This window comes from Coptis chinensis, chromosome 6 (genome assembly GCF_015680905.1).
Source record: "Coptis chinensis isolate HL-2020 chromosome 6, ASM1568090v1, whole genome shotgun sequence".
In the NCBI taxonomy this organism is placed as follows: Eukaryota; Viridiplantae; Streptophyta; class Magnoliopsida; order Ranunculales; family Ranunculaceae; genus Coptis; species Coptis chinensis.
In genome coordinates, this window is record NC_141461.1 from 43,082,463 (window position 1) to 43,099,750 (window position 17,288).

Sequence of the window (17,288 nt, forward strand, 5' to 3'; positions counted from 1 at the left end):
TGTGTGGGTGTGAATCCTATTTGCCTCATCTAGATCTAGTGGGGGGTAACACACTAACTAACCCTTCAATTTAGTGTTGTTCTATTTCTTCTTTTTTCATGTATGTGTCATGTGTATCGATACATACCACCTTGAATACTTATTGATGAAAATATACATAATGCTAAACTTCGTTGACTGTATTTTTATTTGTCACCGTATTTTTTTGTGTGTATTTTGGGGGACTCTAATTTCCCATTTAGTGGGGGAATCCTAATTGGCTCATCTAGATCTAGTGGGGATAACACACTAACTAACCCTTCAATTTAGTGTTCTTTTCTTTCTTCTTCTTTCATGTATGTGTCATGTGTATCGATACATACCACCTTGAATACTTATTGATGAAAATATACATAATGCTAAACTCCTGTTGACTATATTTTTTATTTGTCACCGTGTTTTTTTTGTGTGTAATTTGGGGGACCCTATTTGCCCATCTAGTGGGAATCCTAATTGGCTCATCTAGATCTAGTGGGGGTAACACACTAACTAACCCTTCAATTTAGTGTTATTTTCTTTCTTCTTCTTTCATGTATGTCTCATGTGTATCGATACATACCACCCTGAATACTTATTGATGAAAATATACATAATGCTAAACTCCTGTTGACTGTATTTTTTATTTGTCACCGTATTTTTTTTTTGTGTATTTTGGGGGGACCCTAATTGCCCATCTAGTTGGGGATCCTAATTGGCTCATCGAGATCTAGTGGGGGTAACACACTAACTAACCCTTCAATTTAGTGTTCTTCTCTTTCTTCTTCTTTCAGATATATGTCATGTGTATCGATACATACCACCCTGAATACTTATTGATGAAAATATACCTAATGTTAAACTCCTGTTGACTGTATTTTTTATTTGCAAGAAAAGATATTTAAAACTTGGGAAACAACTGTTAGTGGTTGTCCTTTTCTATAATTTTGTTTTTTTAAAAAAATTAAAAATTTGTTTTTCAAAATATTTCTAAACAAACCTGATAAGTATACCTGCGGCAAAAAATCACATATAAAACTACTTCACAACATATTCATTTTCCCAAAAACTTCCATATATACATAAGTTGAAATTTACAAAAGCTTGATAGCAAAAAAAATAGAGATCTAGCTAGTAGGTGTTTAATCTCTAAAGTGACATCCTTACGTACATAAGTTCCATAGCACCACATCTATACTTCCTTCCTTTACAAGACCGTAGTTATCTATAGTGGTATGATTTAGGATGTGATATATCAACGGTGAGATGAACCCGAAGTAATATATACTACGGAGGGGTGGTGCATAGGATCGGTCCGTGGAATCGAAGTTACTGTACGACAACCCTACATGTGGAGGAAGGCGTGCTGCGAGATCAAGGGATAGATGGATGGCTAGGGGGAAAGAAGAGAGGAGTATAAAGCAGAAAGAAAGAGAGAGAGAAAAGGGGAGGATTCATTGTGAAAAGAGAGGCTAGACCTAGAGAAAGAGAGTGTGAGTAGAGTGAGGTGTAACATTTGGCGTCGTCTGTGGGGAGAGAGCAAAGCAACGTGGAAATGGCTACAATTGGAAAGAGAGGAGTAGGCCGACCGCGAAAGGCGGTGGCGCAGGAGTTGGAGGTGGAAGTTGTAAGTAATGAAGAGGGAGATCAAAGAGAGGAGACATCCGCGGGGTCGGCCTCGGAGGAGACACGACTAATGCAGGAAGAGATCGCGAGATTGAGAGAGGAGAATGATGCACTAAGAAAAGAAAGAGAAATGGCAAAGGAGGAAGGGAGAGCATAAGCGAGTGAGGAGTCCGACAACGAAGAGGAGGGGCCGGACCTTGTCGAGAATCCAGTAGCAGGTCTTACAATAGAGCAAGTTTAGGAAATAATAAACAATGACCGGGAGGCGAATCTGCAAAAGGCAAAAACCCAAATGGGCGCGGCTAGTCAGGTGGTGGCTGGTCTGAATCTCAATCCGCTGGCGGATGCGATATGGGCTTCGGAGGTGCCGAAATGGTTTAACCAGCCAAGGTTTGAAAGGTACGATGGTAAGGGAGACCCAGCAGATCACATTCATCATTTTAGGCAACAAATGCCTCTCTGGCAAGAAGCGCGGTATGATGGGTTGCGGTGCATGATGTTCCCATTTAGCTTTAAAGGGGGAGCATCGGAATGGTATTATAGGTTGCCTTCGAAGAGTATAACTAATTTCCAAGAGTTGGAGCAGGCGTTTATAGACCACTTTATACATCAAAAGAGGTGGGTTGTGGACATCGTGACCTTGTTCAATGTCAGGCAAAGGTCTACGGAATCGGTAAGGGATTATCTATGTCGCTTCAAGGCCGAGACATTGAAGGTGGAGAACTTGGATGAAAGAACGACAGTGATAGCATTCGAAAGAGGTCTGTGGCCTAGAACGGGGGTCCATCAATCCGTTGCAAAGAATGAGATTGTGACCTTGCACGAGTTGTATCCGCGGGTAGAAAAGTACATTAGATATGATGACACAATGCAGAAGGATTCTAAAAGGTCAGCGAAGGCAGTGTCATCTGTGGAAAAGGAAGGGGATCGCAGAAAGACGGAGTCGTCGGATAGAGGCAATAGAGGGTATCACGGATATTCATCGCGCCCAAAAAGGAGTAGAGAGGGAGCGCGGAGGGAACAAAGGGAAAGAAAGCCATACCGCGAGCTCGAACATACGCCTTTGAACAGGCCATTGAGTGAGATATTGCCGCTGATCAAGAACGTCCAGGAATATGAGGGACCGCGAAATACATCGATCGAGATGCCGAACAAGCCGTATTGTGTGTACCACCAAGTATGCAATCATGAGACTAATGATTGTTATGCATTGAAATGGTTGGTTCAATTTAGAGGTTGGTAGAGAAGGGAATGATGAGAGAATTTGTAGCCGGGGCCCCCAATGAGGAGCTGGGGCCAGCTTAAGGGAGGATATTGGGAACTATTAATGTTATTTTCAGCAGAGAAGTTATGAGTCATAACACTCATAGAGATAAAGGTGAGAAGAACTGTAAATATACAACAGATCAATGAGTCAAGAGGTCCGCAATCCAATTCAGGGTCAACGGACGGAGGAGATAGGATTGTATTTTCCAGCGTGGACCTCCGAGCTGTTGATACTCCCTATGAGGATGCGTTGGTCATTACTGTGGCGATGGGCAATTAGATAGTCAAAATGGTGTTGATTGATAGTGGCAGTGCAGTGGACTTGCTCGTTTAGGAGCTTTAGATGAAATGAGAATTGACCCGGGGAAGCTTAGGCTACTGCGGTCCAACTTGTATGGGTTTAATGGGAGTGTCACAGAGCCTATGGGAGAGCTTTTGCTACCCATGACGACAGGGCTGGTGATGGTTTTCTCTCGATTTATGGTGGTAGATTCTAACTCCCAATACAATGCGATTCTGGGAAGGAGGTGGATCCATGAGATGAAAGCGGTGCCATCAACCTATTATCAGGTAATTCGATTCCCCACTTCAACGGGAATGTATGAAGTCCGTGGTGATCAAGTGGCTTCTAAGAATAGCCATCAGGATACAGTTAAGAGGATGGTCCGCGGACCTGGAGGAGAATCGTGTAACCCTAGGAAGAGGCAAGCATAGCAATCACAGTGCGCTGCCGTGGAAGGAGAGACGGAGGTAATAATGGGACCAAAGACCCTGGACGAGGTATAGGTAGTGAATCTGGGGGTGGGAGAAGAAAAGAAATTTACGTCGGTAGGGTCCAATTTGCCTGAGGAGTGGAAGAGCAAGTTGATACAGTATCTGTCAGAGAACAGGGATGTTTTTACGTGGGGAATAGAGGATATCACAGGGTTGGATCCCAGTTTTGCGTGCCACCATATGCATATGAGGGAAGGTGCAAAACCAGTAAGACAGAAGATGAGAAGTGTGAGGCCGAAGTACGCGGAGGGGATTCGTGAGGAGGTTGCCAGGTTGAAAGGAGTGGGAATCATCAGAGAAGTGGAGTTCACGGACTGGTTGTCTAATGTTGTCGTGGTATCGAAGAAAAATGGCAAGGTTCGAATGTGTGTTGATTTTACAGATGTCAACTTGGAATGTCCTAAAGATAGTTATCCTATGTCGTGAGTAGATGAGCTAGTGGATAGAACCGCGGGATACAAAATGTTTTCATTTATGGATGCCTATATGGGATACGATCAGGTGGCGATGTATGGACCGGACCAGGAAAAGACGTCCTTCGTGGTGGAAGGTGGGTACCTACTGCTATACGAGAATGCCATTTGGGTTAAAAAACGTAGGGGCTACCTTCCAACGGTTGGGGGAGAAAATGTTCGAGAACAAAATTTGAAAGGGAATCGAGATATACATAGATGATATGGTGGAAAAGAGTATGTCAGAGGAAGAGCACTTGGAAGGTCTAAGGGAGACATTCGGTATACTGCAAGCACACAATTTGAAACTCAATCCGGAGAAGTGCACGTTCGGAGTGACCACGGGGAAATTTCTAGGTTATATTGTTACTCAGCGGGGGATAGAAGCTAATCCCAAACAGATAAGGTCCATGGTGGAAATACCCTCACCTCATACTATTAAGGAAGTACAACAACTGGCAGGAAAGGTCACGGCACTAAACAGATTCATTTCAAAATCGTCCGATAAGTGTAGGCCGCTGTATCGGTTGTTAAGAAACACCACGGATTTCGCATGGACATCGGAATGTGAGAAGACATTTCAGGAATTAAAGAGGTATCTTGGTGAGGCCCCATTGTTGTCGCAGCCCGAAATAGGAGAGAAACTGTATTTGTATTTGGAGGTTACGGAGTACGTGATCAGCTCGGTCCTCGTTCGTGTTGTGGATAAGATGGAAAAACCAGTGTATTTCCAGAGTAAAACTTTGTTAGATGCTGAGACGAGGTACAATCGAGTGGAGAAGTATGCTTTGGCATTAATATTCTCAGCCTTGAAGTTGAAACCATATTTCGAAGCTCATGCGGTGGTGGTGGTGACAAATTTGCCCCTCAAACAAGCCCTGAAGGCCGAAAAGTCCGGAAGAATGCTGAAATGGGTCGTGATGTTAAGTTCATATGAAATCCAATATCAGATCAAGACAGCGGAGAAAGCTCAGGCGGTAGCGGAGTTCTCGGCCGAGGATCCCATGTGGGGGGAAGAGATGGTCCTAGAACCCGAACGAGAAGTGGAACAGGATCTCTTAAATCCATGGGATGAGAGGAACGGATGGAGAGTGTTCGCGTATGGATCTGCAACAGATGCAGACAGCAGAATTGGGGTGGTGCTAGTTACGTCGGAAAATAATATAATAGAACAAACCATGAAGCTGGGATTCGCAGCATCTAATAATGAGTCGAAGTATGAGGCGGTAATAGCGGGTTTGAGGATGGCTGAGGGTTTGGGTGTGAAGGAACTTACGATATATTCAGACTCAAATCTGGTGGTGTGCCAAGCGAACGGCAGATTTGCAGCTAGGTGTCCTCAATGGCAAAGTATTTGGAAGTCTTGCATAGGTGGGCTGCGAAGTTCACAAAGGTCAGATTTGTACATTTGAATCGCAGGGAGAATTGGCATGCAGATGCCCTGGCTTATGTAGCCGCAGCCATGCCGGGATCAGAGGAGAGAACGATCAAAGTAGGGAGGTTGGTCAGACCGAGTACTGAGGAACCTACGGAGGTGTTGCATACCGCAGAAGAGGATGGGGGATGGATGGAGCCTATCAAACACTTTTTGTCTGGACAAGATGTGATTGAGAAGAATGAAAGGAGAAGGTTAGAACAAACTTCACAAAGGTAGGGTTTTACTGAAATGTCTAGGGCCGAGGCTGGCACAAGAGGTGCTAGCGGAGTTGCATGGGGGAGATTAATTGCGGTAGTCACTCAGCGGGAAGGACCACAGCACATCGGCTATTAACACAGGGTTACTTTTGGCCTCACATGAAGAGAGATGCTATAGAATTTGCTAAGAAATGTGAGAAATGTCAGAGGTTCGCCCAATTGATATTCGCTCTGGCCGAGCCGCTGCATAATGTGTCTAGCCCATGGTCGTTCGTGATGTGGGCCCTAGATATAGTAGGTCCACTGCCCATGGCTAGCGGTAAGAGGAGGTTCATGTTGGCGGCCACCGACTATTTCACAAAGTGGATTAAGGCCGTACCATTGCAGCAGGTGAAGGAGGAGCAAGTGGTCAAGTTCCTGTGGGAGAACATCATATGCCGGTTTGGGTTGCCGTATGTTATCATCACGGACAACGGAACCCAATTCACAGGGTCCAAGGTGAAGGATTTTTTACAAGCCTATCATGTGAAACATGGATTCTCGGCCCCCTACAACCCCGAGGGTAATTGACAGGCTGAATCTTCCAACAAAATCATACTAAACAATCTCAAGAAGAAGTTGGAAGATAAGAAGGTGGAGTGGGCCGATGAGTTGAACCATATGTTATGGGCTTACCGAACTACACCACGGACAACCACCAGGAAGACTCTATTCTCATTAGCATATGGCGTAGAGGCAGTGATACCATCAGAAATGGTGGTGGCTACAACCCGAACAAGGGCTATCGGAGAAGGGTTGAATTAGGGCATATTGTCTAGGGACTTGAATTTGGCTGAAGAAAGAAGGGATTCCGCGCGCATAAGGCTGGAAGAGTATCACCGGCGCCTCCAAAGGCAGTACAACAAGAGGGTTAAGCCATGACGATTCCAAGTTGGGGATTTAGTGCTTCGCAGAGTGACCCCCAATACCAAGAAAGCAAACGATGGGAAATTGGGTCCGAATTGGGAGGGATCCTATGATGTGGTAGACGTTGGAGGGGCAGGCACCTACAAATTACAAACCATAGAAGGAAAGTTGATAGAGAGGCCTTGGAATGTGAGACTGTTGAAAAAGTTTCATAATTGAATGTAATACGAGTCTGTCACCAGAGACTTAAGCTATTTATAAATATATAATACCATGACACTTTTGAGAGAACAATGTTGCTCTGAGTTTTGATTTAGCATCAGAATAGAGACTGTGAGGGGGATGAGCCCTTCACGGACGTGAGGTCCAGATCGAATCGGGGCAAGATGAGTTGCCTCATTCGCGGACAAGAGGTCCAATCACCAAATGGGGCAAGACGAGTTGTCCCTCCTCGGACGTGAGGTTTGAAGCGAACTAGGGACAAGGTGAGTTCCCCTTTCGCTGACATGAGGGTCCGAGTGGAGCATAAAGGTCCCCCAAAGCAAAGAGAACAATACAATGGCCTTAGCTCGAGCCCATAAAACAACATATCCAAAAGCAACGCAAGTGAATTTAATTTTTTCATCAAAAGAGTTAAGCACAAAGGAAAGACAGCGGCATAAGGGAAGGTAAAAAACTTGACACTTCTTAAACACATAGTAGCGAAATACGACAAGGTTACCAGGGAATACATAGTAGCAAAATGGATCAAAAATACAAGAGGTGCAACATTTAAACACTTTCAGAAATCACGGCATCCGCGGCTTCTTCGATAACCACATCCGCAATTTGTTTTCAATAGCCTACCCACATTGTCGCGAAGAGTTTCAGATTCGAGGCCTCAAAGAGGTGGGATCGGATCCCGGGGATTAGTGCAACCGCGGATCCATCAACGTGGGCAGGCTGTTCAGGAAGCAGATGACCCTCTTTGATAAGGCGGTCATGTTCTTCCTTGATCTTTTTAGCCACCCGTTTGTCTGCCAGGGATTTAAAGCACTCTTGAAGTTTATCCATGTCCGACTCATGCTGCTGGAGAAGAGCCGCAGTAGCGTCCTTGTGCTGCTGAGAGAGGGTGGCCATGGCTTCGGTATGCTGCTGAAAGAGTGTCTCTCATTGATGGCTTAGGTGATCATTGACCTTGTCCATGTATGCCTGGTGGGAAGCCTCAGCAGACTTGAGCTCATCCTGAGCCTTGACCTTATCCAGGGCCGCGACCTCCAGGTGAGCGACTTCCGCCTCAAGTGATTCCACCTTGGATCTAGCGCCGAACAGGCCGCGGATCATGTAAGAGATATCCAGGCTCACCTAAGAAGAAGAGAGGGGTTAAACACAACTTAGGGTGAAAATAAAAACAAAGAGAAAGACGAGAGTGAAGAGCACCTTCTCCTAGCCAGTGTAGAAGGAGGTCCGGTGTTGATCAAATGTGCCCTCTTATGCATATGCCATGTCCTTGGGAAGGTGGGACCTATAGAACAGAGAGGAGGCCACTACCGGATTCTCCAAGGCCGAGTCATTAACATTGACGGTACGGCTGCGGACCTTGAACATGGGGCGGAAAGCAGTGGGGGATTCCGCGGTCTCTTTTCCAGGCCACTACGTATGGCGAGCAGGAGGAGCAGGAGTGGTGGGAAGGGGAGCATTGACAGTTGAGACTGGTTCATCAGACGCAGAGGTCCACGGACGCTTGAGAAGTGGTCCAGATAGAGAAGTGGATCGAGGGTGCGGTAGGAATGACTTCATCACCGTGATCATTATCCGAAGTCATTTGCCAAACAACTTCCTCTTGGAGACGCTCATATCCGAAAGCAGTGGGGAGTCCGTGGTGGGAGAGAGAGGGGAAAGGTATTGGTCCTCCCAAGTAACCAGAGATAGGATCAAGAATCGAAGGGCGGGCGATGGGGAAGGAGGAGTGGGATGCGCAAACCGCGAGTATTAGCGGGAGTGGGTGGTGTTTTCTGGTGTGGGGCCATTGTGTTGGAGGAGAAGCCCGAGGTTTGGCGTTCTTTAGGAGGGGTGGACGGTAAAAGGGGGCACTATAAGCACCGATGGTTTGCAGTTGAGGGTCCTATAGCAACGGAGTGCAAGTGTTGGGGTCAACTCCAAGTACCGCAGCTTGAGAAGGTCCTAAATCGTGGAGCTTCTGGAAGATGGTAGAGTTCACGTCAACATAAATGCGCAATTTTGAATCCGGTCTCCAACCTTTGAGCGTAGAGAAAGGAAAACATAACATTAGGGTTCATATAACGAATTGCTCATACAAGGGGAAAGATGTAAGGGAGACTCACCACTGGGCAGAAAGGTGAGATGATTAAGAGTCAAGTCAGGGGGCCGGAAGATCCGCGGACAGAAAGTTTCCAGATATGTACAAGCGGATAGTGGTGCCACGTCTTGTCCGAAGAGGTGACGCGAAGGATAAACGACATTTTAGAGGACGGACACAAAAGGAATGATAACCTACAATCGACATCTTTGGTGCTTCTTTTTATATAGTAATGAGTGACCATATCGCGACATGTTATTTTGGGCACACCGGAGCTATTGTAGTGGTTCGCGGCGTACATGACTCGCCAAAAATTACCGATACTTTGACAAGGAGGGAACGAAGGCCAGCGACGATCTGCTCGACCGTGGCTACAAGACACCCCAGTTTGTAAGGGACTAAGTGTGGAAAGTAGGTGAGGTCAGGCTCGTGTTCCAGGATGACATTAGCGAGGATGCCATAAGTGGCCTTGACCACCTCTAAATTAGGTCTACGACTACGAGGAGGTGGGGGAGGAAGAGCAAATTGCTGCCCTGAGGTGGAAGGAGCCTCGGATGGATCAAGGGGAGGGAGTGAGGCCACCGTATTAGAAGGAGAGGTGTAAGAGTGGCCGGAATCGGAGTCTGACATCAGAAAGAGAGGCCGAAAAAGAAGATGGATAGTTTTAAAAGGGGGAAGAGAAATAGAAACAGTGTAACAAAAGAAAATAGTGTAAGAGAGAGAGAGCTTGAGAAGAAGACCAACCTGTAAATGCTAAAAAATCAGTCCAGTGCTGGAGCACAAGCAGTGGAACAAGCACAAAGAGCAACAACCACCAATCGGAGAAACGAAGGTAAGGGGAGGAGCAGATAGGAAGCAGAACGTGAGAAGAAGAGTTTGAATGAGAGAGAAGGAAGTTTGAGCGGGATTTTATAAGGGGAGGGGTAAAACCGTAATTCGGAGGTGCTAAAATCGAGGAGACACCAAAAAGGACCAGCCAAAAAGTGACACATGGATACACAGAAATCGAAGGAGCACTGACCCCTTACGCGTGCTGAACATGCGTGGCCCAGTGGTATAGAAGGGGTGACGTGGACCGCGACCATCGAAGAATGAGAGTGAGGGGACTCAACCCCCGATCACCGAAAGTATTGCGGCCCTCGAGAGGGGCAGTGAAGTGGTAGGATCTGGGATGTGATATATCAACGGTGAGATGAACCCGAAGTAATATATATTGCGGAGGGGTGGTGCACATGATCGGTCTGTGGAATTGAAATTACTGTACGGCAACCCTACACGTGGAAGAAGGCGTGTCGCGAGATCAAGGGACAGATGGATGGCTAGGGGAAAGAAGAGAGGAGTATAAAGAGAAAGAAAAGAGAGAGAGAAAAGGGGAGGATTCATTGTGAAAAGAGAGGCTAGACCTAGAGAAAGAGAGTGTGAGTAGAGTGAGGTGTAACATTATCCTATGTATTTGACGTCTCAAAAGTAACAAAAAAGCACCAAATAAACTCACTTCTATGGCAGGAGCTTCAAGGGGCTTAATCAAGAAATAAGTACATACAACCTTGACCAACTGATGATATCATCAGGCTCGACATCTCCTAGCGTTCCATCTCTATCATAAAGCGGACTATCGTAGTCAAGTATCTTATCAATGCGGATGTTATAGGAAGCTGCATATGATGCCATATCGGTACAGACTTGTCCAAGTGCTACCACTCTTTTTGTTACGAAACTTCTCACTAGACAACTAGCGGATGGAGGAAGGTTTACATGTGACTCTTCACGAACTGGTGGACATCGCATTGGTTGCTACATACATTAAGATAACACAATAACTCTCTAAGGACAAATATACAATCAATATTCAATACAATGATACACACGCCGCAAAGTATTTTATGCGTAAAAACGTGCAAGATATATTATTATTAATTCCTAACTTAATCCAAACGGCACATGGTCACATCCCCACACAATAAAAAACATAAAGAAAGAAAGAAAGAAAGAACAACTAAGACAGATAACAATCTTACAACATGTCCCATAGAACAACATAATCATGTCATGAGTCATGACACCACCTCTGTAACGCCCCAAATCTCAAGCAACTATATACCTAATATACGTGACTTTCCTAGAAAAAAAATTAAATGAGTCCCTCTCATATTTTCAACATTTCATAAATATAAAACCCGGCCATAACCTAAAAATTTAATAAGAATACATCCAAACCAAATATAAAACCTCATACCTCAGTCATAAATTCAACTACTAAAAGATATATTGATTCATAGAACCGGCTACTTAACCATCTCGACCAATGCTAGTTAAGTCAAGTAACTAATCCTTGAATAAGAAGAAAACTATAAAATATACACACATCCCAGAAACCTTAATACACGACTTATACAATGCAACTAACATACATACATCTCCACATTACCAGAACAACCTCAACAAAACCATCTAACCCTACATATTTCAAATACACCCATAAACGAAGGATTGATAAGTGCCAGATCACTTGAGTACCAAACTAATAAAGCCCACAAAATAAACCCTACTTCCCCCTTTTTCTATTTTTTAGCCCACAAAATAAAGCCTTGAAGTCCAAAGAAAAAGAAAAAAGAGAGTGCAGCTAGCTAGAAGCAGCAGCGGAGATGCACATATATACAAGAGCAAGAGGAGTATACACAAGAGCAAAAAATATTTAATTTTCTTCCAATGCCTTAGTTTTTACCAACCTTACTTAGTAGTTCTATAAATCTACCTTCTAACCTATTTACTAAAATTGCTACTCTGACTGGTCCCCATTTTTTAATATCAAATTTATGACTAGTTATGCAATAAAACTGCTTATGTAAGTTATTGTTAGATAATGGAGGTGACAGAGATCGAGCACATTTAGTTCTTGGCTATATGCAGATCAAAGTCAAGGTACCAAGAACAATTTAGTTCATGATCTTGTCATTCTTCATCATCTTGGTATTGAATGTAGACCCAAACCAGCCACTACCATCAAACAAGTCACTTGGATCCCACTGACAATGACACAATCAAGGTATACTGCGATGGTTCTCCTTTCAGAAAACTAGGCCGTGCTGGACTCGGCTTAATTTTCAGAGATGAATTATCTTAAAGGAATCTACACTCAAGGTTTGGGCATAGTCACAAGCTAAGAACTGGCTAAACATTTGGTTAGAAACTAACTCCATATCTATTGCCCAACCCATCTACACATACCAGAGAACTATGCCTTGTTTCAAATGACCTACTAAAGTAGTCACATGCCTTTGTATTCATTCCCAATCCTAGTAGCCTCATATCACATAATATCTATATCCAAGACTATACACATACAATACAAGCTATTTTATAAGATAGCTATATCCAATGTCCACTTTTGTTAAGCAATTACGACAAAATTAAGCTAGCATTACAAATAATATATAATTTGCTTGAGATGAACTGCCCCTAGTAGAAGATTCTTGCCACATTATTTCTACTTCTTCCTCAAGTTTCTTTCGAGCACTAGACTCTTCATCAAGTCGTTCTATGACGGTCACATAGTTTGCATCAGTTGTCTCACGAGCTTTTTTCTCTCTTTGAGCTATCTCTTTGTAGTTCACAACCATAATAGGTTGACTGGAGTTGTAATGTTGAGTTTTCCTTACACCCTGAAGGTTTCTTCTACCAATCAAGGTTGAATATTATTTTGGTTCCTTAAGATGACTACCCTACTACCCTAGTAGCGTTTTCCAAAGGACAGAATGAAACCACGATGTATATATCTTGGACTAAGTCTAAAAGCATCTTATAAATATTCACAAGCAAATATTAACATGCTAAAACAACAAACGTTCAATTCTCTTATTACTTCACAATTAGTCCTAGATAATTAGATAACTTATACAAATACTAGATTTCACATTAATCACATCCAAAATGCAGATAAACAACAAGAAAAAATAAATAAAATAGTCTCAAACATGAGCAGTAAACAGGTCAATGAACAAGGGAAACACACAAACATCTAAAATGAAGCTAGGACAACACATAAATAGAAGAATTCACACATTCAAGTACAATACTTTGATTAGAACAAATATAAAAGACATACACCAGATAAAAACAAGTTTTACAGTCAAGTTCCGTTAGCTCAAAATCAGTTTTCTAAAGCAAGAATGACACATACACATTTAAGTACCAAGTACCATACCCGATTAACAAATTAACATAAACTATGATTAGTATGGAATAAAATTTTGCAAGGGGTTGGAACTTTATATATAGTCAATCTATACTTTGTAATTTCTATAGTTTGTCTATAATCTAAACCCTCTACAAATTTAATTGTGTGTTTAGTTCGGATGTAGTCAGCCTCACATGTTCATCGAACCATTAGACGATTCAAACAAGTCGTGGTGGTCAAATCCTTTTAAGGCAATCTCACAAAGAGAACAAATGAGATTGAATCCTAAGTTTTAACTAGGCATTCAATGATACCTCAGAGAATCTTCAATGCTACTCTATTGTCCCACGTGTAGAGTGGGCAGCTCAAATTTTCCACACCAACCCATACTCTATATCAAGTTGACAACTCACTACACTCCATTTTGGGGGTCAAATATAGAGCTTGATTTGTTTTATCAAGTGCCACTCCATACTAGCTGCCCCAACTTGCCACATGTGCAAACAACCAAATTTAATTACTTTTCTATCACTATGAATAATTTCTAATTCAAGGATGGTGTGTTGATATGTTAAAAACATATAATTCTCTCTGCAAGTGTGTACTTCGGTTTGTGGATGGACTTATCACGTCAATGTGTCATGCTTAGCTTATACATTACATTAAATATAAGTCGGGTCCAAGAACAAAGTTGTTCAAGACACTATATATAAGTCGCCTTCAAACATGTCCGTTAAAGCAGTAAAGCTTGAACAAAGCAATACTATTCAATTCTCTAAACCAAACCTACAATAATCATAAAGCACAAACACGTGGACATGGACAAAAACATATGACCCATGAATATTTCACTTGACAATAAAAAGTAAAGACAAAAATTAGGAAACCCACTATATGATTTTACCTTCTATAGTTGAGTGAAAATGGTTTAAGAAATTTGTTGAATGATTTGCAAGCACTTTGACCTCTGTTGTAACTCCAAAAAAAAACAAGCTTCAACATTTAAAGATACAAACTTCATCATTTCCTACGGTGATAGAGGAAATAAGTAACACAAATAAAATTACCAAATAGCTTGATACTTACGAAGTTTTAACTATGTGGAGAGTCACAAACAACTAGTTACAAGCTTCAAATGTTGTAACTCCACATTTGCCGTCTTTGTCTAAAAAAAAGCGATTAGTTGAGGAAGATGAAGAGGAAAGCCAAAATAATCATAAATATTTAAGTTTGAAAAAATTTTAATAAAAGAGAAAGATCAATATCCCAGCTAAAAAGTTTTATCCAACACCAAAGCAAAATGATTAATTCCTTTTGTTGAACACCGATTGAAGCCGCCCATGATTATTAAGGCGTGGCCAGGCCATCCCTTTCACTTCTTGGGTCGGGTTAGGAAAAGCCTCCTCGCAACTGGTTCGTCTGAAATGTTAAGTAGGATGAGCAAACAACTATGCCCAAGAGAAACGCGACATAACCAATACATATTCTACTTATAGAAATCATTTGAAACATGCAGGTTTTATAATCTGAATCAAAATATCGTGACTATATAAATACATCACTAGCTAGCATAAATCATATCGGCATGCTTCTTTAATATTCAAATATATCTTTCACAACCATCATACAACTATTGTGGCGCCGTGATCCTATTAGAATGGTGAGGTAACGACGTTCTCTAACCCGATCCGCGGGCAATCTCGGTTCAAGATTACTTCCGGTGTGAACCATGCACCGTTGTTTTCCCGATTTTACGGCCGGGCAGGAGATGAAATGCCGTTGTTGTGTTCGTATACACACAAAATCCCCAAAGCTTTTAGGGCTCGGATGGGCCTGTGACCACGACCCCATACGGCTGTCACCTAACGGTTTGGTCAACCGCTCGACGATCGCGCAGCTTCGGGATCCCGACACACATCCAGAGTGGACTAAACTCTCACTCTCCCGGCGTCTAAACCTCATCGAGGTAGCATGTAACCCCACACAAGCTAATCACCATACAATGCGGACGCGCATAAGCATGGTTATCTAGAAAAGTAGAAAAGGAATTCCGGACTACATCCGGTGATGCATCCCTTTAAAGGTGGCCCACCACCGAAGGTGTACACCACGGTTGAAATCCTAGAGCTTAAGCGCCGTCTCCGAAATGCGACAACGGTTCTTCTTTATAGGAATTCACGGTTCCTTTTCTAAATCCCTCGTGATAAACATAGTAATATATATATATATATACTCGTATTACGATTGTTTCCAAATACTCTAGTTACATATCTAGTTTTTCTTTTAAAAGCGTTGATTATATAGGTGTGAGTTCCCGGATTTCCCATCCTCGAGTAGAACAACATATGACTCCCAAACGGGCGGTCATAGTAAATAACAACCGATGATTCCCAAACGGCTTAATCATCGTAAAATAACAACACCCATTCGGGAAAAATCCGGAACCTCGCCTCCTAATTATAGACACAACCGGGTAATTCTTACCAAGATTTCAAAATCCATCTCTGTCTCCTTCATCGAGACAAGAGACGCTTAACCTTTCCCAAAACCAGTTTTTCACTTTTAACAAAGAAACAATCCTCGCTACCCGATTTTACAGAAAACTCATTTCACATTTAAAGCTATCTATATATATAGTTTATAGCGAGGAAATACAATGCAAAACATGAATATCATATATACATGCATGGTTGATACACAAACTATCTATTTCCAATTTAAGCAATTCAAATCATGCATGAAAATAAGCATACTATATATTGGGATGTAGGTTCCTACCTTAGCAAGCTCCGTTCTCCTCAAGCCCACTTAACCGAATCGAGCCCGCTTAACCGAATCCCCTCGTATTTACTCCTACACATCATATATATATACGTCGACCATTAGAAGTTATCAAACGAACGAGAATTCTTATATAACGTAAGTCGAGAAGAATCTCGACACTACGAATTTGGTTTCGGGTAAATTTTTATCTAACTACCGTTATCATGAGCTCTGGGCCATTTAAAGCCTTTGTTACTCGACGGTCTACGGGCTATTTCGAGCCACTGCAGGCCCACACGACAACGCCAATTATATCGCGTTCAATAACGATTAAGATTTTTCTCGACTCCGACAACAACAACAAATTCCACTATTCCATTCACATTAAATTCTCGCAATATTTACTGTTGTCTTCCTTATCAATCGTTCATTACTTAATCTACTCTTAAACAATTATAAACTGGCATGAACTGCTCAAAACCGAGTGAATAGCCGAAGATTCTTACCGAATCAGCAACCAAAATCGCTCCTAGCTTGCTGCTCCACCAAAATCGCTCCACTCTAGCTTCTCCTCCACCAATTTCGCAAGCTCTCCCTCTCCAAACAAGCTACTGCCGCCATTAAACTTTCCCCCTACCATTAATTTCAGTAATACATCACAAACTATCGAAATAAGTTTTAAAAATTTGTTTGAAACGAAGTTAAACTCACTCGGCAGCGGCGGTATGACGGAATTCCAATCAATTTGACTCTTCACACTTGATTGAGTGTTGTTAGTGATTGGGTGTTTGAATTTTTGGGTGAAATCGATTAGATTTGGGCGATTTTAGATTTCTCTCTCCTAGGTTTTAGTAATAGCTTTAATTGGGAAGAAGAGAATTGAGTCCAGCGATTTTCGGTTTTCAGCGATTTGATTTTTTTTTTTTTCTCTAGTTGGGCGATATATTTAGGCCCAAGCCCAATACATTCTTAAGGTCCTAATCAACGCTAACCCCCACTAATTGACTTAGCGTCTTGATTATTTTTCGCCTATCCCGCTAAATTTAATCTTCTATATTCTATCTCACCAGCTATAATGATGACCCAATCATGCGTGTAAGTCGTTAACTTCGTGCAAATTTTCAAGACGCGTGAGAAAACCGCTTAACCGCCATTTTTGGTCAAATTTTTTCGCCTATGGTCGCTTACCTAACGTGACTTATGAGTCGGAGTTAAGTTTCATCCGATTCACGACGTTTGAAACATAAACCCGACGACCAATTTACATAAATGACCCTAGATTTGATATGAAATTTACACAATTACCCTTAATAATAATTCAGGACTTTACAGTTAGTTTTTTTTTTTTAATAAGGGCTTGGGGTTGTTCAGTCCC

The 17,288-nt window shown here is 42.4% G+C and overlaps 1 protein-coding gene and 1 long non-coding RNA gene across 2 annotated transcripts; one reads left to right on the forward strand and one right to left on the reverse strand.

Annotated features, from left to right (window-relative positions):
* Positions 1-1,933: 1,933 nt before the first annotated feature.
* LOC147493082 (uncharacterized) lies at positions 1,934-2,946 on the forward strand. The gene is made up of 2 exons (XM_086567741.1): positions 1,934-2,818; positions 2,875-2,946. The coding sequence occupies exons 1-2, from the start codon at positions 1,934-1,936 to the stop codon at positions 2,944-2,946; spliced, it is 957 nt and encodes a 318-aa protein (XP_086423867.1).
* A 12,831-nt stretch (positions 2,947-15,777) lies between these two features.
* On the reverse strand, positions 15,778-16,766 carry LOC147493083 (uncharacterized). The gene is made up of 3 exons (XR_015200383.1): positions 16,625-16,766; positions 16,420-16,546; positions 15,778-16,003 (listed from the first exon to the last, which is right to left on the reverse strand). It is a non-coding gene; the product is annotated as an uncharacterized LOC147493083 (long non-coding RNA).
* Between the last annotated feature and the right edge of the window lie 522 nt (positions 16,767-17,288).